The sequence below is a fragment of the Tupaia chinensis genome, unplaced genomic scaffold (assembly GCF_000334495.1).
Source record: "Tupaia chinensis unplaced genomic scaffold, TupChi_1.0 Scaffold148874_1, whole genome shotgun sequence".
NCBI lineage: Eukaryota > Metazoa > Chordata > Mammalia > Scandentia > Tupaiidae > Tupaia > Tupaia belangeri.
The window spans coordinates 1,663,550-1,687,278 of NW_006208722.1; the positions used below are offsets into that span (position 1 = coordinate 1,663,550).

At 40.9% G+C, this 23,729-nt stretch overlaps 1 protein-coding gene across 2 annotated transcripts in view; it reads left to right on the top strand.

The window, feature by feature from the left end:
- The first annotated feature begins 471 nt into the window (after positions 1 to 471).
- The window catches only part of SPG11 (SPG11 vesicle trafficking associated, spatacsin), a 92,945-nt gene continuing 69,687 nt past the window's right edge, over positions 472 to 23,729 (top strand). Inside the window, exons 1-8 of one of the 2 annotated variants that reach the window (XM_006170740.3) lie at positions 472 to 1,393; positions 4,264 to 4,448; positions 6,219 to 6,443; positions 9,399 to 9,600; positions 14,208 to 14,345; positions 15,049 to 15,488; positions 19,086 to 19,231; positions 22,678 to 22,810. In XM_006170740.3, the coding sequence (XP_006170802.1) occupies positions 1,137 to 1,393; positions 4,264 to 4,448; positions 6,219 to 6,443; positions 9,399 to 9,600; positions 14,208 to 14,345; positions 15,049 to 15,488; positions 19,086 to 19,231; positions 22,678 to 22,810 (1,726 nt within the window). In that variant the 5' untranslated portion in view covers positions 472 to 1,136. The remainder of the gene's footprint in view (positions 1,394 to 4,263; positions 4,449 to 6,218; positions 6,444 to 9,398; positions 9,601 to 14,207; positions 14,346 to 15,048; positions 15,489 to 19,085; positions 19,232 to 22,677; positions 22,811 to 23,729) is intronic. The other variant, XM_014585100.2, reaches the window with a different exon arrangement.

The window sequence follows — 23,729 nt, forward strand, 5'->3', positions numbered from 1 at the left end:
GCTGATACAATGTCAAGTAATGATAAATACTGTGGTGAAAACGAAACTGGGTGTAAAGAGTAGAAGGAACTTTAGACTGGCCTTACTGGATGGTTCGATCAATAGAGGTTATATTTAAGCTGAAATGTTCCAAATGCGGAAGTGTGTTGATAAAAGGTACTACTTCCCCCTGCTGGTTATAGCCTCATGGTTAAGAAAGCCCAGTCTCTGAGCCTGCAGGTGGTGCAGTAGTTAAGGTGCTTGGACTCCCACATAGCAGACCATGGTTCGAGTTGGGACCTAGCAGCTTGCTGTTGCACTTTCCCTTTCTCTCTTTGGTCAAATTAAAAATATATTTATATATAGTAATAACAAATAAAATAAATGATTCTTTAAAAAAGAAAGCTGAATCTCACATGGTTGACATGTGGCTTGGTGGACACTACATGTGAGCCCCAAACCCCCATGAGATGGAGAAATGAGATGGGGGGGGGGTTGGTGCTTTCTTGGTCTCCCTCTCTCTCTGGCAAGCACACGTATCCATGTCAATTAAAGAAAAGGTTAATGGTATTAGGAGGTCTTTCAAACTTGTCTCACTACCTTTTCTCAATTCCTCTGCTCTCTTCTGTTGATGATTGTGTATCACACTTCATTGAAAAAAAAGAAAACAGCTCTATCTCCACCCTCTACCTACTCCTCCTGCCTACTGTAATAGGTACTATTTAACTAAAATAGTCATGCCAACACTCACGATGGATCCTGACTGTACTAAGATTTAGTCCATGTACCAAGGAAATTTCACCATCCTAGAGCCTGTAAACAAGAACAGGCTCAAGAAGGTACTAAAAAACAAAAAAGTGCCTGGAGCAGGAGGCAGACACACTAAGACAAGGCTAAGGTCACAGAGCGCGAACAGCTGCAACGGCCTACCACAGGTCACTAAACTAGGCTGTTAAGCATTTCTGGGTTGTTTCCCAGAATAGGCCAGAGGCAGCAACACACGTAGCTTTGCTGGAGAGGCTGGCATCGCCCCTCACAGGCAAGAGATGGAACTGAGCAGACGACAGAGCTCTCCCGAGTCACAAGGGAGCACGTGAGCGGCCTGGCACACCGCGCATGCCCGGGACGCAGTCGGGCTCCAGGACGATCGGACCAAGATGGCTGCAGAGGAGGGGCCCGGAAGTGCGTCTTCCCCCGGCGGTAGCCGGCGAGCTGAGGACATGGAGCGGATTCTACCCGTGCTGTTGGTGCCGATCCCGGCCGAGGCCACAAGGCGGCTGGGATCCCGAGCGGAGCTGCACGCGGAGCAGGAGGTTCTGGCGAGCCTGACGGCCTCGGGCAACCTCCAAGTGCTTTCCGTGGCGGCCGGCGGCCGGGATGGGCTTGGCTGCTGCCTCGAGGGCCCCTTCCAGCAGTAAGTTCTTGGGCCAGCTGCGCAGTGTCGGGGAGTCTGGAGCTCTAGCTGGGCGGGCTGTCCCCCCGCGGGGTCATCTTGATGCACACCCTGCTGGCGTGTGGGTGGGCGCCGCAGAGACTCTCGCCCCGGCCCTGCGCGCGTCCGCGCACGTCTGCTCTCGGCTCCGGGGGCGGGGCCGGCCTCGCGCTTGTCTGCTCCCGCGGCGAACCCGGGCACGGTCCCGGTGTAGGCGCGGACTCGCTCCGTTCTATCCTGGTTGGCTGATTGTCGCGGTGCAGTAGCGGGCTCATTTCCTTCTGTCACTTAGATTCCTCACAGTGGGACATCGTCTCTACTTTAAGTCATCCTGATACCCTTTTCTTACCCCTGAAACAAATAACTTTTTTTTTTCCTGCAAGGACACCATCCTCTTTGCCCAATCACTAATTTTTTTATTCAACAAATATTATGTGCCTACTGTTACATAGGAGCAGTGCCTAAAAAGTTAAATAAGTTACGGTTCTTACATGTGAGGCTGGCATGATTTGGGAAGATGGATTTCAATAATGCATGACGTTCTATTTCTGTAACTCAGTTCAGTAATTATAGTTTACATCCTAGTTTGAGAGTGCTCTCTGAGAGTTCCCTGGGCGTTTTTAAATAATATTTCAGAAACGATCTCTTTTTTGGGGGTGGGGTGGGGGGGAGAGGTTTTTGCTATAGGGTGCATGCTCTCGCCAGACAGACAGACAGAGACAGAAAGCGAGAAATCACCTGGGGGGAAGAGGATAACCACGCTGCAATCCCTTCTACTCCATTCTCCTGGGAGTTGGAACACACACACACACACACACACACACACACACACACACACACATACATATGCCAGGCTTATGTTCTAAGCCTTGAGGGTTCAGGACTTGAACTGTGCTCCAGGACCTGGGAGTCCAGCGACATAACCATCATGCCATCTGCTGGTCCAGAAATCTCCAGGTCCTATAGACCAGCGCCTGATTTTTAGTATAAGTTCATTTATTAAAGCAGGGAATGCTTTTAACCTGTTCTGTTTTGCCTTCTTTATTCTCCATGTCTAGTTACTAGAAAGATAAATCTCTCCATGGGGGCAAGTTAAGTTTATTTGACAGTTATCAATTACCTGTGAATGCAGACTAGGAAAGTATTGGGGTAGAGAGAAAAGAAGTGGAACTCTTTACATGTTTGAGAACCTAACAGAGAAGATTAGACAAACGTACATGAGATAATGGGAACATTCATATATTCATGGAATTGGGAGGAGGACTATTTTGTTTCTTTAGTTGAATTAAATTTTAATTAAATACTTTATGAGGTAAAAATGACAAATTTATAAGAGTTTAATTACCACTTTTCTCAAAGTATAGAGGTCTTTTATGTTATTGGAATTACTGTACATTGTATATATTGTTCTTTTCATTGAAAGCTTCCTGCCTTTCCATGTGGCAGTATAGTTCGTGTGCTAATAATTCTATCTTACGTACATCTTAATATGTTTAACCATTTCCATATTTGGTATTTAGGTTTTCCAGATTTTCAGTGTAAACACTCAGGAATTAGATGTTTGTGAAAGTCTAAACATGAAGACAGAAGTGTGAAATGTGTCAATCTTTCTCTAATAATGACTTAATAGCACCAAGTTTGTTTCTATGGATATGAAACTTACTACTTCTGTAGAAAAAGGAAGCTTTTAGAAAGAAGATGAAACTTTATCAGCATACGAGACTCATCATTTTTCATTGCATTATTTTCAGATTCGGGCCCTTTTTAACATTTAATTTAATCTAGTATTTAATTTTAATTTGTAACATCATTAGTTTCTTTACATTTTTGTTAGCTAGTGTTGGTGTTTTGATAATACAGGGCTTTTAAAAGTCCCTAATTGTGCTTTCCCTTGTGGTGATTATTAGCTGCATGCAGCCTTTAAAGTGAAGGAAAATTAAAAATTTGTTCCTCATTTGTACTACCCACATTTTGAGTGTTCAGTAGCCACATCTGGCTATTGGCTGTTTGGGCAGCACTGATACAGAGCATTTCTATAATCACATAAAATTCTGGAAAAATACCATTTTGGAGTCTTCTCAATCTATAAATACAAAAAGTCATTTTCTTTTTAAAAGTCTTGGAAGACAATTAGCAAACGCCTATTTGTTCATTGTGAGCACCACTTCATATAAATAGTGCACATATGTGAGTGTCAATACTTGTCCTTGATCAGAACAGTTCTCTAAAATATGTCATCAGTCAGGATTTGTGCTGAAGGAATAGGAGACATCTTATCTTGTTCCAGTCCCTCTTTACCACTCACTACTATATTCTTATATTGGTGTGAAGAGGCAGAGAGAGAAGAGATGATGGGAAAGAGAGAAGAGAAGGGAAGATTAGAGCAGCATTCCCCTTCCTGGCACCAGGGACAGACCTCATGGAAGACAATCCCTCCGTGGACGGGGTAGGGGGTGAGGGAATCTGGTCTTGCATGCACCACATCCATCATGCACCCCATTTCCACCACTACCACATTGCAGTAGACAATCATACACACAATAGGGTTTGCACTCCCATGAAAGTCTAGTACCGTTGCTGATCTGACAGGAAGCAGAGCCCAGGTGGCAGTGGGAGCAATGGGGAGCAGCCACAAATAGAGATGAAGCCTTGTTCACTGGCTTGCTGCTATACAGCCCAAAACAGGCCACCAACCCCTGGCTTAGGGTAGTTTGTGTTCTCTTAAGTTGGAGTGTAGAATTAGTGTAGCCAGGTGAATCAAACTGTTCTCTACTCATTCTGCACTTCCACCCCTACCATTGTGGGTAAGTATGGCATATACAGAACATAATAAATATTAACTTTTTCCTTAGCTTTGTATGGGAGGATTCTCGGAAAAACAGCACAGCAAAGGACAATCCCAAACTGCTTGCTCTTAATGAAAATTACGAACTGCTCATCTATGAATTTAATTTGAAAGATGGACAATGTGATGCAACCATTTTGTATAGCTGTAGTGGGGAGACATTGCAAAAGCTCATTGAAGATCAGGGTATCAGTAAGTATCTACAGTATCTTTCAGTATGTTTAAATTTGTGGCAATACTGTATAATTTTATGTATTTCAAGGAAAGTTCTCATAGAGGTGAAATCAGGGAGGGAGGTCTGCACTGTCCAGTGCAGTAGCCACTAATCGGCTAAGGCCATTTAGCCCTTGTAATGTGGTTAACATAAATTAAGATGTACTTTAAGTGTCCTATACAAGAGGTCTTTAAAATGGTCATGTAAAATGCACAGTACGGAAAAACTATGCATGGATTTCAAAAACTTTTCTACCAAAATAAATGCATCCTTTTATTTAAAAAAAAAAAAAAAAATTCTTGGAAGGCACATGTGTTTGCCAGAGAGAAAGAGATGCAGAGAGGTAGGGAGAGGTAGGGAGAAAGCCCCTCCCCCCCAGGAGTGTGGTCAGGCCGCAATCCCTTTTCATCCGATTCTCCATCCTCACAGTCAGTCATGTGAGATCCAGCTCTCTTAACCAGTAGGCCCTGGGGCAAGCCCAAACTCATTCTTTAATTCTATTTTTCTCCCAATTTTTTGAAGTCCTCTCATATGTACTAGATTTTTAAGACTAAATACTAAAATAAAAATAATTTTGGGGGACCACCAGTTAGCGTAATGGCTATGTCGCTGGACTCCCACATAGTCGACCGTGGTTCGCTTGCCGGACCCAGTGGCTTAAAACTCACGCTGGGCGCGTGTGCGTGCATGCCCAAGATCCCAAGAGGAGAATGGAGGAGAAGGAATTGTGGCGTGGCCATCCCCCTTGTGGGGTGATTTCTTGCTTTCTGTCTCTCTGTCCCTCTGTCTGTCTGGCAAGCACACGCGCCCTATAGCAAAAACCTCTCCAAAAAAATAATAATAATAATAATTTTTGTATTGACTACATGTCGAAATGGTGCCATTTTGCATATAATGAGCTAAATGGCATATATTAAAGTTAATTTCACCTATTTCTTTTTAATGTGTCTACTAGAAAACTTAAGATTATGTGGCTTGCATTTGAGGCTCACATATTTCTCTTGATAGTAGTGGTGTAGACTAGCTGCAGGGCCGTTGACTAGTCCTGTCTTCTTCAGGAAGCAGAAATCTAAGTGTCACAGCCTCTGTTTTCAGAGGCTCTTCTCCTTTGATTGTGAAAGTCCTTTATTTTTATTTTTCTTAAGATGTTTATTTGTTTTGCCATAGGGCTTGTGCAGTTGCTGAAGAGAGACTGATGTAATGAGAGGGAAAGTGATAAACCTTCATCCTCAGGGAGGATGGCCATGCCACAATCCCTCTTTTCTCCTCCTGGGATTTTGGGAGTGCACGCACACATGTTCGGCATGATTTTCAAGCCACCAGGTTTGGAACTTGAACCATGGTCAGCCGTGTGGGAGTCCAGTGCCTTTACCACTACATCACCTGCTGGTCCTTTCTTTTTCTTAAAAAAAAAAAATGTTGGTGATTGTTCTTGTGGGGTTCCCGTGAATAAATGAGCTTTTTAAAATCTTTCTAATGTGCTGTCAGACTCCGGCCAGAGTCAGAAAGAGCCAGGGACATTGCAGGTCATCTTCATTTATCTTCTTACTCAACTCTCAGTGACCATTAGTTTAAGTGGGTATGAACAATAACTGCTTAGAGTGGGACTATGTTAAGTACTGTTTCTTTGTTTCTTTGTTATGTTTATGATATCAAATGTACCAATTATAAAATTGTATCAGTGAATTTGAGGTAATATCCTTTTTTTTTCTTTTTTTTTTTTTAAGTAATATCTTTTTGTTTCCTAGGTATTTCCTTATTGTCTTTGAAAATTCTGTCATTTCACAATAACACATCATTATTGTTCATCAATAAATGTATCATCCTGTACATTGTATTTCCGGAAAGAGATGCTGAGGTTAAAGTACTTAGCTGTTTCACATTACCCCTGCCTGCACAGACGGTGGACACAGTTATTGACGCACAACTCTGCAGAGGAATTCTTTTTGTTTTGAGTACTTTAAGCTGGATCTGTATCCTTAGCAGTAAAGATATAAATTGATATGTAGGGGAAGAGAATATCTAAACAAATGAATCTTTTAGGCTTTTAGTCTCGGGGGTTGGGGTATAGAGAGTGGTTAGGTTTTTAGTACAACTTTTCAAGGAAATAGGTTTTCATGAACTTAACATAAAGAACTGTATTACTTCCTATTAGAATATTTTTCAGTGTATAAGTATGTTTTTTCATAGTTATAGTCATCTTTTTTACACTTGTGTTCTTCTAAAATTATATATGCTCCACATTTCCTATTTATTTAAAATATTCCCCTTGAACACCTACTCTGTGCTTGTCCCAGAAAAGGTTTAGATAACTTTTTTTTTTAAAAAAGAGATTCTTGCTGGGACCAGCTGGTGGCGTGGTGGTTAAGGCGCTGGATACTCCCACATGGCTGACCATGGTTCCAATCCTGGACCTGGTGGCTTGCTTTCTCATTTCCCTCTCTATCTCTCTCTGTGTCTCTGGTCAAATGAAAATAAATGAATGAATAAATAAAATTAAATAAATAATTCGTTAAAAAAATAAAAGAGAGAGAGAGATTCTTGCTATAGAGCACATGCACTTACCAGAGAGACAGAAAACGAGAAAACACCCTCTGGAGGGAGGCCACGCCACAGTCCCTTCTCCATTTTCCTCTTGGGATTTTGGACACTCACATACATGCGCCTTGTGGGAGTTTCAAGCCACCAGGTCTGGGACTTGAACCATGGTCAGCCATGTGGGATTCCAGCGAGGTAATCATTATACGATCTGCTGGTCCCTAGATGAGTTCTTATGTAAAACATATCTTTTTATGTGTGAATAAAATTCCCTCTTACCGTCTCTAACAATTATTCTAGCATATTATTAAATGGTTTGCTTAACCATTTTAAATTTATTTTTGGAAAATATTAACAGATTCTTTGTCATATGTTATTTTGAAAAATGATTCCTTATATGATTTGGGGATTTGCATTTCTGAATTTGGGGGAATGGTTTTTCTATTTTAGATGTATAATTTTTGTAAAAATGCCATAAAATACTGGACTTAAGTTTTGCTGACAGGTTATGGGAATGTGCTGTTGAACATGGTAGGCACTAGGCGTGACTACTGAGCACTTGAGATTAATGCATGTGACTTAGAAACAGAATTTTTTTTTTCTTGAGAGATTTTTGTTATAGGATGCATGCACTCACCAGAGAGTCAGAGACAGAAAGCGAGAAATCACACCCTGGGGTGATGGCCACGCTGCAATTCCTTCTTCTCTAGTCTCCTCTCAGGATCTTGGGCACGCACGCACCCGCGACCAACATGCATTTCAAGCCTCCAGGTCCATGCCTGAAACTGTGGTTGGCTCTGTGGAAGTCCAGTGATGTAACCATTATACCATCTGCTGGTCCTGGAAACTGAATTCTAAATTTTTTTTTGAGAGGTTTTCTCTATAGGGAGCATGCACTCGCCAGAAAGGTGGAGAAAGACAGAAAGTGAGAAATCACCCCCCAGGCTGGATGACCATGCCGCAATCCCTTCTCCTCCATTCTCCTCTTGGGATCTTGGGCACACACACACATACCCGCCATGAGTTTCAATCTACTACACAGGAGTCCAGCGACATAGCCATTACGCCAACTGCTGGTCCCATGAATTCTTAATTTTATTTAATTACTTTAGATTTAAAGTTACTACTCCATTCAATTATTGGAAAACTTTTTATTTTAGCTTTTTGTCATAGAGCTAATGTGCTCTCCAAAAAGAGAGAGAGAGAGAAGGAGAGTGAGAAATCATCCCCCAGGGGAGATAGTCACATTACAGATCCTTTTTCTCCATTCTCCTCTAGGGATTTTGTGTATGCACACATGTGTGCATGTACCTGGTGTGAATTTTAAGCCACCAGATCCAGGACTAAAATTGTGGTCGGCCATGTGGAAATCCAACATCTTAACCACCATGCCACCTACTGGCCCCTTGAAAAACTTTTAAGTATGTTTGGCACAACTTTAGTTCAACTTTTCAAAGTTTAAATGCCAGTTAGGTATGTTATTGCCAGTGAAAAATCCGTGTTCCATTTGAGATGTGCTTGAAGTGCAAAATAACAGATTTTTGAACACTTAATCAGAAGAATGTAAAATATCTCAATTTTTATGTTGGTTATAAGTTAAAATGATAATATTTTGGATATATTGTGTTAAATATATTTAGACAGGTTTAGCTAACCTCTTGGACAGCACTATTATAGAACACCAGTGGAAAATATTAGCAGTGTCTCAGGTCCTAGCTCAGAGAGGGTGTATGACAAATATCGTTGAATGAACTCTGTATCAGGTTGTTTACTGTGTCACCAAATTCATAGTCATCTGCTTACTATTGATGATGGTGGCTACCTCAATTTCCAGTCTTCCTACAGAGTTGGAGTAATGACGGTATAGCCTTGTCTGATCTTGTGCTGTAATTGTTGGGCATACTAATAAAATCACATTTTCTGGGATAGGTGGTGTGGTGGTTAAGGGCGCTGGACTCCCACATGGCCGAATGCGGTTCGAGTCCCGGACTTGGTGGCTTGCTTTCTCACTTTCTTTCTCTCTCTGGTCAAATTAAAATGAATAAATAGATAAATAAAGTTAAATGAAAAGTTATTTAAAAAATTATATTTCCTTTAACTGTAACTCAGACATTTTTGACATTGCGGATGGTACACACGTGGCTCATGTGGATTTAGCACTTCACCAAGAAGATCTGGGTAATGAGCAGAAACAGGAGCCAGCCAAGATAGCTTTCTTTACTTCACTGAAAGTGTACTCCCACATGGCCGAATGCGGTTCGAGTCCCGGACTTGGTGGCTTGCTTTCTCACTTTCTTTCTCTCTCTGGTCAAATTAAAATGAATAAATAGATAAATAAAGTTAAATGAAAAGTTATTTAAAAAATTATATTTCCTTTAACTGTAACTCAGACATTTTTGACATTGCGGATGGTACACACGTGGCTCATGTGGATTTAGCACTTCACCAAGAAGATCTGGGTAATGAGCAGAAACAGGAGCCAGCCAAGATAGCTTTCTTTACTTCACTGAAAGTGTCTCAAGACTTGGATGTTATAGTGATCGTCAGTTCCTCCAACTCTGCAGTTGCTCTTAACTTAAATTTGTACTTCAGGTATGTAGATTTCTACCATTTCTTTCTTTTCTTTTCTTTTAGGTTTTTGCCATAGGGCACATGCACTTGCAGGATTCAGAGACACACACAGAGACAGGGAAAGTGAGAAATCACCTCCCAAAGGGGATGGCCACACTGCAATCCCTTTTCCTTCATTCTCCTGGGATTTTAGGCATGCATGTGTATACCTGGTGTGATTTTCAGGTTACCAGGTGTGGTTTCCAGGCCACCAGGTCCACCAGATCCAGAACATGAACCTCGGTTGGCCATGTCAGAATCCAGCACCTTATCCACCATACTACCTACCAGCCCTGATTTCAGCCATTTCTAATTTGAGGTAAATATTTAGAGCCATAAGAGTTTAAAATTGTACTTGTTGGCCTTTTTATACCAGTTTTGTTTTTCTATTCTATTAGATCATATTCTAGCTACTACATAGTGAGGTTGTTAACTATATAATGCGTATAAATGACCATTGGCTAGCCATCATATAAATTAAAAAGTGATCCAGGTTGTACAGTTGTGGGACAAGCAGGTGGTGGTGTGGGTAAGGCTCTGAATTCCCACATGGCTGACCACAGTTTGAGTCCTGGACCAGGCAGCTTGCTTTCTCTCTCTTTCTCTGTCCCTCTCTGGTGAGTGCATGTGCCCTATAGCAAGTTAAAAAATAATTGTAATAATAAATAAATAAGTACTTCTTTTAACTTCTAATGATTAGGGCCACTCAAAGTCATTAGGATTTTTGATTCTCCCTTACTATGAATGAGCAAACAAATCCTTGATAATTAGGAATGTTTTTTTTTGGGGGGGGGGAGATTTTCGCTATAGGGTGCATGCGCTTGCCAGCCAGACAGAGAGAGACATAGAGACAGAAAGCGAGAAATCACCCCCCGGGGGGATGGTCACGCTGCAATCCCTTCTCCTCTCGGGATCTTGGGCACGCACACACATGTGCCCGGCGTGAGTTTTAAGCCACCGGGTCCGGGACGTGAACTGCGGTCGACTACGTGGGAGTCCAGTGACATAGCCATTACGCTAACTGCTGGTTCCCTAGGAATGCTTTTTGATGAATTTTATTGCTTATTGTTTAGATCACAAGAAAGGGTTAATTCATCTTCACATATTTACCATAATTCTTTACTGCTGATATTTTCATTTGCTAAAATGGCCTTTTACTTGTTTTTTAACATTTGAGCAGGGATGACTAGCACATTCTTAGTTTTTTGGGGTTTTTTTTGTTTTTTTTTTTTTGAGAGATTTTCACTATAGGGTGCGTGCGCTTGCCAGACAGACAGAGAGAGACATTAGAGACAGAAAGCGAGAAATCACCCCCCAGGGGGGATGGTCACGCTGCAATCCCTTCTCCTCCATTCTCCTCTCGGGATCTTGGGCACGCACGCACACACGCCCGGTGTGAGTTTTAAGCCACTGGGTCCGGGACACGAACCGCGGTCAAGTACGTGGGAGTCCAGCGACATAGCCATTACACTAACTGCTGGTTCCTGACATTCTTAGTTTTTTGTTCTTGTTTTTAAAGAGGTTTTTATTTTATAGTGTGTGTACTTGCCAGACAGAGAGTCAGAAAGTAAGAAATTACCCTCTGGGAGGATGGCTGTGCTGCAATCCCTTCTCCTCCAGTCTCCTTGGGATTTAGGGCACACACACACACATATACCTGGTGTGAGTTTCAAGCCTCTGGATCCAGGACTTGAACCGCAGTTGGCCATGTGGAAGCCCAGCGACATAACTGCTACACCATCTGATGGTCCCTCAGATTGTGTCTTTATCAGTGATCATTTTTACTGACCAAATATACCCCAAATGTGTTATTTCCTCATTTCATATTTTTCCTTCTCTTTAAACTTTGGTAACTCATCTGCTTTGGATCACAGTTGAGCACTTACTTGTACAGTCTTACATAATATTCCTAAATTTTCGTTTGTTTGTTTGCATAGAGTTTATAAGCTCTTTGGAACCCAGACTGGTGGTTTTTTCTTTCAGTGCATTGTCATTGACTTTTTCTTCCATTTTACTTTAGCTTTCCTCCCCCATAGTCATACCATACGCTTCGTCAGTATTTGAAACTGTTCCTGCCCCAAATCATAACTCAGGCCTCACAACTTCCCAAACTTTCCAGGTTGCTTACTCAAGTACTTGCATGTTGCCTGTCATCTGACCACCTTGGAATTTCCAATCCATTGATCTTCTAGGCTCCATCCTTCTCCTGTCTTTACTTCTCTGTCTTTCCACAACAGAGTCTGTGATCCATTATTTTAGTCACTTTTTGTCTGTTTCTGAATTGCCAGAGGGCATGTGTGCTTGAGAGAGAGAGAGAGAAAGCAGCCCCGAGGGGTTATAGTCATACTACAATCGTTTTTCCTCTGTTCTTCATTTCTGTCAGGATTTGGGGTACATGTGCACATGTGTCCGCCATGTTTTTTGAGCCACCTGCACTAGGACCAAAGCTGCAGTTGGCCATGTGGGATCTGGCTCCCTTAACTGCTGAGCTACGTGGCTGGCCCTCATTCATTTTCTTGCATACACTCTAACCTTCGCTCTGGCCCTGTGGCAGCACTTGGTCTGGCAGAATCTCAGCCCTGAATGAAACCATTAGTCTCAGTGCCTGCATCCAAGCAGCTGAGCACTTCTAAGAAAACCACAAAGGAAAATTGAATTTGTGAACTCTTACGTTCACATTCACCGTCTTCACTTGGTTTTTCAGTATTAGCTGGACTATTACAGTGATTTTTCACCAGCCCATTTTTTACAAGAATGTTTTAAAACTTTGTCTATTTTCCTCAAACGTCTATCTCTTTGTTTCCAACATTTCTTGGTTGAACTTTATAAAGTAGAACCCATATGATGGGAACTCCCTCATTTCTTCTTTTTAAAAATTATCTTCTTTTTTAACCTTACTGCCTAGTGGTTAGGGAAGCCAGATCCCACATGGCCAACTGCATGGTTCAAGTCCCAGATTTGGTGGCTTGAAAACTACTCTTGGGACCAGCAGATGGTGTAGCGGTTATGTCATTGGACTCCCACGTAGTCAGCTGCTGCTTGAATCCTGAAACTCAGGCTGGGCATGTGTGTGTATGTGCCCAAATCCAAAGAGGAGAATGAAGGAGAACGAATTGCAGTGTAACCATCCCCCTGGGGGATGATTTCTCACTTTCTGTCTCTCTGGCAAGTGCATGTACCCTATAGCAAAAGTCTCTCTTAAGAAAAAGAAAGAAAAACACACTTGGGTGCATGTGCATGCCCAAAATCCCAAAAGGAGAATAGAGGAGAAGGGATGCAGTGTGGCCATGCCCCTGGGGGATGCTTCACACTTTACCTACCTCCCTCCATCTCTCTCTCTCTCTCTCTCAGTCTCTCACTGGTGAGAGCACATGCCCTATAGCAAAATTTATATATATATGTATATACACACATATAAATATATATATATATACACACACACATATATATGTATAGCCCCATTTTATATATGTATGTGTGTGTGTGTGTGTGTGTGTGTGTGTGTGTGTGTGTATATGTATATATATATCGGCTTCCTAGTCACATTGCTCTGGTTTAAAGTTTCTCGGACCTTTATTTTCCATTTCTATAAAATGGGGCTATATTTATCTCATAATGTTGTTGAGAGGCTTAAATAAGAGTTTATCTAAATGTTATGCACATCATCTGTAATATGGAAGACAGTAAATGTTTTTATTACTTTATAAAGCTGCTCTTACAGAGTCAGATTCTTCTTTTAAAAATTTGTTTTAAATTTATTGCTAGAGGGTGCATGCACTCATCAGAAAGAGAAAGAGTTTTCCTCTATTCTGTCAGGTCCTGGGTATGTACACATAGATACTTGATATGTTTTTCAGGCCACCAGATCCAGGAATCAGAGTCAGCTGTATGGCATCTTGTTTTCTTTCTTTTTTAAAAAAATTTTTCTTTAATTATTTTATTTATCTTTATCCATTTATTTATTTTTATTTGACCATAAATGGATAGAGTGAGAGAGAAAGTGAGAAAGCAAGCTGCCAGGTCTGGGACTTGAACTGAGATCAGCCATGTGGGAGTCCAGCCTCTCTAACCACCACGCCATCTGCGGGCCCCATGGCATCCTGTTTTCTGTACACAGCTCTTAACTGTTGTGTGACAGGGCCAGCCCAAGAGTCAGATGTCAGATTCTTGAAGTTGATATTATCACTGTGCTGTAAAGCCAAGATGAGGCACTTCATTCAGAGGAATCAGTTGTCTATACTGTTCCTTTTCTGTGATACTTTTTTTTTTTTGAGAGAGTGTTTTGCTATAGGGCATGTGTGCTTGCCAGAGAGACAGAAAGTGAGAAATCACTCCCCAGGGGGATGGCCACGCCACAATCCCTTTCCCACCATTTTCTTCTCAGGACCTTGGGTATGCACACACAGGCACCCAATGTGAGTTTTAAGCCTCTGAGTTCAGGACTCGAACTGCTGTCAGCCATGTGGGAGTCCAGGGATGTAACCATACGCCATCTGCTGGTCTCAATACCTTGTTTTTAACAGGAGTAATAGTAATAAAATTTGAATTTGATAACTTTTTTTTTACTATGTCTTATTTTTTTAATATAGGCAACACCCAGGGCACCTACTATATGAAAGAACACCAGAAGACCTTCCTATTCAAGGACCTAAGGGGATAGATGAAGATGATCCTGTTAATTCTGACTACAACATGAAACTGACCAAGTTGTCCTTCCAGGTTGATAGGTACAGAAATTTCTTTTTTGGATTTAGTGTATGATTTCCTTTTTAAAAATCATGTTGACATAGGGAACCAGCAGTTCGCGTAATGGCTATGTCGCTGGACTCCCATGTAGTCGATCGGGGTTTGTGTCCCGGACCTGGTGGCTTGAACCTCACGTCAGGCGCGTGTGCGTGCGTGCCCAAGATCCCAAGAGGAGAATGGAGGAGAAGGGATTGCGGCATGACCATCCCCTCTGGGGGGTGATTTCTCTCTTTCTATCTCTCTGTCTCTCTCTGTCTGTCTGGCGAGCGCACGCACCCTATAGTGAAAATCTCTCAAAAAAAAAAAATCATGTTGACATAGTCTTTTTACTAAAGATCTTTACTTTGTAGGTTTTAGTTTTTTGGGTTTTGTTTTGTTTCGTTTTTGTGGGTTAGAGAGATTTTCACTATAGGTGCGTGTGCTCACCAGAGAGACGGAAAGTGAGAAATCACCCCTCAGGGGAATGCCTTGCTGCAGTCCCTTCTCCTTATGGGGCACACATGTACTGGCGCCTGGCATGAGTTTTAAGCTGCCAGGTCCAGGACTCAAACCACAGTAAACTATGTGGGACGCCAACAATGTAATCATTATGCCATGTGCTGGTCTTGAGCATCTTTGCTTCTGTTTACTATTTTGCCTAGTCCCTCTCATTATAACAGGTGTAAGTGCTACTCTATCTTCCAGGTCTTGGAAAGCCCAGCTATCATCACTGAATGAAGCAATAAAGAGCTCCAAACTGGAAGTTTCCTGCTGTACTCCATGGTTCTGGGATATTTTGCGATCAGAGTCTCCTAAATCTGGTAACCACAGTACCAGCTGGGCTTTCCTTCCACAGGACTTAATGCATGGCCACTATCATTTTCCACAGGAAGATCATGCCAAGACCAGTGATCCAGGAAAATCATGGAAGATAATGCACATCAGTGAACAAACGGAACCCAGAGAGCTTAGATGCATGTCTGTGACAGGGTTCACTGCACTGTTTACTTGGGCAGTGGAAAGGACAAGCTGCACCATTGTCCTCTGGGATTTGGAGACCCAGGGCATGCAGTGTTTCTCTCTCAACAAAAAGTGCATTCCTGTGGACAGTAATGGAGAGCAGCCACTATGCCTTGTTTTGACAGGTGAGAATATTTTGTATCAGACTGACATCCATTGTATCAGACTGACACCCACTGAAAGCTGAAAGATGTACTTTCTTAATGTATTTTATTCTGCTGCCCACATGTTTGTTTTCACCTCTAAGTGATCATTGTTCATGGAGGAAATTGTTACTCTTGGTAGTGTTATCTAACTGTTGATTTTTTTTTACTTAAAGTCATTTCAGCTAAATGCTAGGATACTAAAAGAAAGTTATAAGAGTAATAAAGGTTGAATTTTTATTTTTTATTCATTTATTTTTTAAGAGATATTTTTTACTACAGGGTGCGTACACTCGCCAGAGAGATAGAAAGAGGAAGCAAAAAATCACCCCCCCAAGGGGGGTGACCATGCCACAATCCCTTCTTCAGTCTCCTCTTGGGATTTTGGGCATGCACTCACTCACCCCTAAGTGTGAATTTCAAGCCTCTAGATCTGGGACTTAAACCACGGTCGACTACATGACGTAACCATTACACCATTGCTGGTCTCGATAAAGATTGAATTTTAATCCACGGTTTTCATTTGACTATATACAGTAAGCAGAGGTTGTAAGCTAGCTGCTTCTGGAACATGTATGAACTACAGATATATTTTGTTTGACTTGTGTTAATTACTGTTTTTTTTTTTATCATTTTTATTTTTAGAGATTTTGTTTTTTGCTGTAGGGTTTGTACACTCACCGAAGAGACAGAGAGAAAATGAGAGATCACCCCCTGGGGGATGACCACACTGCAATCCCTTCTCCTCCATTCTCCTCTCAGGATATTAGCTACATATGCACACACACATGCCTAGTGTTTTTTACGCCACTATGTCTAGGACTTGAATTGTGGTATGTCATGTGGGAGTCTAGCCACTATGCCACCTGCTGGCCCCATTAACTAGATTTAAAAAAAAATTTTTTTTGCCTATTATAAACATGCAGAATTAGAGGATTTTGCACAAAGTCAAGGTTCCCAGCTGTTACTGATAAATTATAAGATCTGACAACTGGACCTGCATTTATGCCTTGGAGCTTATTGATAGTTTTGATTATTCTCTTAGATGGGCCTTTTTTTGTTTCTAGTTAGGCTGTTCTTGTGGTTCTCTCACTGTCTGCTTGGCCCCTGTTGGCAAGAAACTTTTGTTTTGTTTTAGGAGAGAAAGATATTTTTGACAGTTTCACCATATTACGAACCTCTGCCCCAGCCTCTTGGCTAGCCAGATTACAGGTGTGTGCTACCATGCCTGGCCTGTTTACATTGGCCCAGAAACTGAATCTGGACCTCCCATGTGGTCCCAGTCTCATGTAGCAGCACCTTACTGCTTGCACCACCATGGCAGGCCTGGGGCATTTTGATGTATCAGATATCAAAATGTGTGTCATATATCATAACTTCCTACAAAGTTATGAATATTGTGATTGAACTAACCATGTGCTTCTTCTGTACCCAAAATTTAGTAATCATGTATTTCCATATGTTAGGAATATACTGTCAATGGCTTTATTTTAGTAAACTGGGACCTGACATCTCTGTAAATAAAGGTTATGAGAGAGAATGTAGTGCAGAAATGTGAGAGTCAGTGCTGTTTCTTAGGATGGATTATTCTTATGAGAATTTGCCTGTGGATAATATTTTTAAATAAAATCTTTCTTTTAAAACATTGAAAAACTGGGACCAGCAGTTAGCATAATGGCTATGTCACTGAACTCCCATATAGTCGACTGTGGTTTGGGTCCCAGATCTGGTGGCTTAAACTCACATCAGGCGCGCGTGCGTGCGTGCCTAAGATCCCGAGAGGAGAATGGAGGAGAAGGGATTGTGGTGTGGCCATCCCCCCTGGAGAGTGATTTCTCATTTTTTATCTCTCTGTCTGGCTCTCTCTCTTTCTGGCGAGCGCATGCACCCCATAGCAAAAACCTCTCCAAAAAAATAAAAATTAAAAAAAAATTGAAAAACCAAACCAACCTGGCTGTATGACCTGGTTGTTAAGGGAGCCAAATCCCAAATGACCCACCAAGAGGTTCAAATTCCAGCTCTGGTGACTTGTTCAAAATCCTAGGCTTGTATGTGTGCACACCACAAATCACAACAGGGTAGAAAAATGGTAGAGAAGGGATTGCAGCATGATCACACCCCATTTGGTGTGTTTTCTACCTCTCTCTCTCTCTGTGTCTGTCTCTGTCTCTTTGTCTCTCTTTGGTGAGTGCACATTGCCCTTCAGCAAATTTTTAAAAACTAAAAATGAAAAAAATTGAAAACTACAATGAATTAAGGTGATAACAGTAGATGGTATCCAGTAATTGTAGTACTGAAATATTAATTAGAAATTAATTTTAAAATCTCTGAGTCATAATTCTAAAAACTCAAATTCTTTTTTTAAATGTTTTTATTCCCTTTTTTCTTTATTATTATTATTATTTATACATTCAATCACTGTACATCATTTAGATTTTAAAGAGACTTTATCCAGCATGGTATACACCTCAATACAGTCCAGTTGAGACTACTCTTCCCCTCTCTCACTTTCCTTCCACTTTGCCCATGGTGTCCATGGCAATTTTTAATGCTTTTATGTTCTCCAGACTTTCAGTCTCTACCACAGAGTGTGGACAGTCAGTATATGTTAAGTGGAGACATACAATGTCTCTCTTTCATAGCCTGACTTGCTTCACTCAGCAACAGATCTTCTATATTTGTCCACTTTCTATCAAATCCCAGGGCCTTGTTGTTTTTTATGGCTGAATAGTATACCATGGAGCGGAGCATATACACTTTTTCAATCCATTCATCTGTTCGTGAACTTTTTGTTAATTAATTAAAAATTATTTTATTTGCTTTATTATTTATTTATTTTATTTTATTTTATTTGACCAGAGAGGGACAGAGCAAGAGAGTGCACCTGAGAGAGAGAGGAAAGTGAGAAAGGAAGTCACCAGGTCCAGGACTTGAACCATGGTCAGCCATGTGGGAGTCCAGCGCCTCTAATCACCATGCCACAGCCTGGCTCAAAACTCAAGTTATAATAATTTATTCACAATTAAAAATTTTTTTTGAGAGGTTTTTGCTATTGGGTGTGTGCGCTCACCAGACAGACAGAGAGAGACAGAGAGACAGAAAACAAGAAATCACCTCCCAGGGGGGATGGCCACGCCGCAATCCCTTCTCCGTTCTCCTCTCGGGATCTTGGGCACGTACGCACACGCACCTGGCATGAGTTTTAAGCTGCTGGGTCCGGGACGCGAACCACGGTCGACTACATGGGAGTCCAGTGACAGCCATTACGCTAACTGCTGGTCCCACAATTTAAATTTTTTTAAGAGGTTTTTGCTATAGAGCGTGTGGACTTGTTAGACAGAGAGACAGAAAGTGAGAAATCACCCCCCGGGGGGATGGCCACGCTGCAATCCCTTCTCCTCCATTCTCCTCTTGGGATCTTGGGCACGCACGCACATGCGCCTGGCGTGAGTTTTAAGCCACTGGGTACAGGACGCGAACCGCGCTCGACTACATGGGAGTCTAGTGACATAGCCATTACGCTAACTGCTGGTCCCACGATTTAAATTTTTTTTTAAATAAATTTTATCTTTTCCACAGAAAATGGACTCTCTCTGATTTTGTTTGGTTCAACTCAAGAGGAATTTTTAAACAGACTAATGATCCATGGAAGTGCCAGCACAGTGAACTCTCTTTGTCATCTCAATGGTTGGGGAAGATGTTCAATTCCCATTCATGCACTTGAGGTAACAGATTATGTCTGTAAAACTTTACTTGGTTACTTTCTGCTACTTACTCTTATTTGCTAAGATTTGGGAGAGTTCACTTAACCTAGCAGCAAAAATATAGTCTTTACGCATTCATTTGCTCAGTTCTGTCTATTTCATTACCTTTTGGCTTCAAAAGATATGATACTATATAGTACTATTTAAGAAAGAAAAATATTTTAAAAATGGAGTCAACAATAAGCTAATGAGAGTAAATGCAGTGGAAGTAAGCTGTGGAAAACTTCAACAGGAATGATCTTTTATTCCTACCTTATACTCCCTAGTTTTCTAACCCAGCTTTAGAAGAGACACGACTTAAATTGATATAGCTCTTTATAATTCACAAACAGTCTTTATATGCATTATTTAATTTAGTCTTAAAACAACCACATGAGATGGATTGGGTAGTTTTGTGTTTAGATGTTCTATTTATTTCATGAGAAAGGGAGAGAGAGAGAAAGATACCCATGACAGGATCTTCCCACGCCTCAGTTCTAACTCCAGCCTCCAAGGCAACCAGGACTACAAGTGCATCTGGACATGCCCAGTGTGTTCATGCTGACCTGGAATCCAAACTCAAAGTTTCCATATGGTCCCAATATTGGGCTGCAGTTCCCTACCATCTGTGCCACAATGGCTGGGCTAGATTGGATAGTTTTTATTCTTTGTATTTGACCGTGAAGAAACTTAGGCTTCCAGTAGTTGAACAAGTGGCCCCAAGCCATACCAATAAACACTGGAGCTGGAATCAAAGTTAAAGCAATTTCTGCTATACCATACAGTTCCCATAAGTTAGCAATGGTTGTTTTTTGTGTTTTTTTTTGCATTTTTTTTTGCATGTTTTCTTTTTCTTAAAGACAGCTTTATTGAAATACAGTTTGTAGTACCGTAATATTTATCCTTTTAAAATGTACAATCCAGGGGCCAGCAGGTGGTGTGGTGGATAAGGGTGTTGGATTCCCACATGGCCAACCATGGATCAAGTCCTGGACCTGGTGGCTTGCTTGCTCGCTCTCTCTCTCTCTCTCTCTGTCTCTCTCTCTCTCTCCCCCTCTCTCTTTTCTCCTCTCTCTCTCATCAAATAAAGAAAAAAATAGCAATAACAAATGGGAATAAATAAATAAATAATTCTTTTAAAAAAAGTACAATCCAGTGATTTTTAGCATATTCAGAGTTGTGCAGTGATCACCACTAATTCCAGAGTATTTTTATTATTCCCAAACAAACCCTGTATCTACTGGCAGTCACTCCTTAGTCCTTGCTGCCCCCAAGTTTCAAACACTAATCTACTCTTGGTACTTGATATTAGCCTAAAGGCCAGTACACTGTTTGTCTACTTTCTGACTCTGAATTTTCCATTCTAAACATTTGATATAAATGGAACTACAAAAATATGTGACCAGTTGTAACTGGCTTTTTTTTTTCTTTGACTTAGCATGTTTTCATCCATGCTGTAACATTTATCACTACTTCACTTTCTTTTGTGGCTGAATTCCATTATATATACACACACACACACATTATACACACACACACACATTATACACACACACACACACATACACACTACATTTTGTTTATACATTCATCAGTTGGTGGGCATTTGAGTTGTTTCTGCTTTTAGCTGTTATGAATAATCCTGGTATTAACATTTGTGTACAAGTTTTTGTGTTGATAATGTGCTTTCATTTCTCTTGGGTATCCACCTAACTGTGGAATTACTGGGTCATTCCATTATATTGAACATGTTCCATGTACTTACTGGCTGTTTGTTTAGTTTTTTGACAATGTCTACTCAATTACTTTGCCCCTTTTAAAAAGGGTTATTTGTCTTTATATTGTTGAGTTCTAAATATTTATGTATTCTGGATATTAGACCCTTATGAGGTGTGATTTATCAATATTTTCTCCCATACTGTGGGTTGTCTTTTCACCTTCTTGATGGTGTCTTTTTTTTTTTTAATTTAATGTTCTTATTATTTATTTCATGAGAAAGAGAGAGTGAGTGAGAAAAAGACAGGCACCCTCAACAGAGTCTCACATCATCCTCCTCCCCTGAGGCTGTCTCAGCCAGTCAAGATCACAGGCATACATGCTAGTACCCAACACATATTCATTGACTTGGGAACCAAACTGATAGATATTCCATATGGCTTTCAGCATTGTTGAGTGACACATTTACACTGCACTACTACAGCTGGGCCCTTGATGGTGTATCCTGAGAGGAGAACAGAAGAGAAGGGATTGTGGCATGACCATCTACCCTGGGGGGTGATTTCTCGCTTTCTGTCTCTCTGTCTCTCTCTGTCTTTCTGGTGCCCTATAGCGAAAAAAAGTGAGAAAAAGGAAAAAAAGAGGTAATCAACTTTGTCAAAATTTTTAAAAATTTTGTTTCAGTCACACAGGTCCTATAGCAAAACTCTCTCAAAAAAAGAAAAAGATAAAAAAAGAATAACATCAATTTACTATATATATGTATATATATACACACACATATATAATATGCAATATATATATGAAAACTGTATACAGATATATAACTATACAGATGCACACGTATACACATATATGAGAGAGAGCACATACATGGGGAAAGAAGGAGGGAGGGGGAGAGAGATTCTTTAAAAGGGTCTCACTGTATTGTGTTACTCCTGTTCCAGCCTCTTAGTTACCTAGAACCACAGTTGTGTGCCACTGCACACAGCCTGGCCAAAGTGACATGGGAACTGCACCTGGGCTGCCTACACAGCCTCAGGCACCATGTCGTGGCACCCTCCCGCTTGCACCACTGCAGCCAGACCAAATAATGTGTACCTACTCAGAACACCTCACAGCTGGGAAAGGAACTAACTTAACCTTATAAAGGACGTCTTAATATGTGCGTACACCCACACACATGCACATACACAATGAAAGCATACTTAATAGTTAAGACATGCCCAGTGTGGCTTCGAATGGTTAAAAGTGGTAGAACTAGAAAGGTTTTCTAGTCTAATAACCTGTTTCTACTGAAACAGAAGCCAGTGTTCAGAAAGGTTACAATGACTTGCTCCAGATCACACCATTAATCATTGTCAGAATCCTTATTTTAACTCAGGTACTCAAGCAAAGTAAAGATAGCCTTGGGGACTGGCCGGTGTCGTGGTGGTTAAGGCGCTCCCACATGGCCAACCACAGTTTGAGTCCTGGACCTGGTGGTTTGCTTTCTCACTTTCCCTCTCTCTCTGTCCCTCTCTGGTGATTAAAAAATAATAGTAATAATAATAAATAAAATTAAACAGTTATTTTTAAAAATAAAAATAACATGTTGTCTCTTTTATTCTCAATGCATAGGGTTCTAAAGTTTTTAAAAAATGTGTGTCCTGATTTATTTTCCTATTTTATTTTTTACCCCCCCCCCCACCTCCCCTTTCCCCCCATTTCAGCCTGGGATAGAAAATCGTCAACTGGACACAGTAGATTTCTTTTTGAAGAGCAAGGAAAATCTTTTTAATCCATCCTCAGAATCTTCTGTACCTGATCAATTTGACTGTGTTCCATCTCATTTATATTTAAGAAGTAAGTAGAATAAACACTTATATTTTTATACTTATTAATATTTTAGTCATTTTCAAGCTATTGTTCTATTTTCTCATAACTTGTTTTTTTGTTTTTGGTCAAAATTTAGTCAGAATTTTATGTACTTCGTAGAAATGAGATAGTTGTGAGAATCTATAAATGTTTCCAATCTAAGTGGGGTTTTCTTGTTAACACTGTGCCACGAAGAGATGATCTTTCACATTTGAGATAATTTTATAGAAGAGAGAATACAATTCATTTGGAAAGTTGCCTGTTTTGCCATTGTCAGAGATGCATATTGACAGTATGGATTTTTGAGTTGTAGACTGAGATTTGTTCTAAGAGTTTTCACCCTGAATCATCTTCATTTTGGCTACATTCTTCCTTTCTGGGTTTTTGTTTGTTTGTTTGTTTTAGATTTTTGTCATAGGGGTCATGTACTTGCCAGAGAGACAGCGAGAGGGTAAGAGATGCCCTGCTCCCACGGGGAGGGCTGTGCTGCAATCCCTTCTCCCTTATTTTCCTGTTGGTATTTAGGGCATGGACTCACATGTGCCCGGCATGATTTTCAAGCTGCCAGATCCAGGAATCGAATTGTAGTCAGCTATGTGAGAACCCAGCAACTTAACCACCACACTGTCTACTGGCTCCTTAGCTTTTCTTTTTAACAAATAGGAAACCCAACTTTTATTCTTAGACCAGATAGTAATGCAATCTTCTTTTTAAAATAGGGTAATAAAATGTGTTGTCCTCTATACGTACAATTTCATAATCTGTTTTTTCACTTTAACATAGTATAGACAGCTTTCTTTCTTTCTTTTTTTTTTTTTTTTTTGAGAGGTTTTTGCTATATGGTGCGTGCACTTGCCAGACAGACAGAGAGAGACAGAGAGACAGAAAGCAAGAAATCACTCCCCAG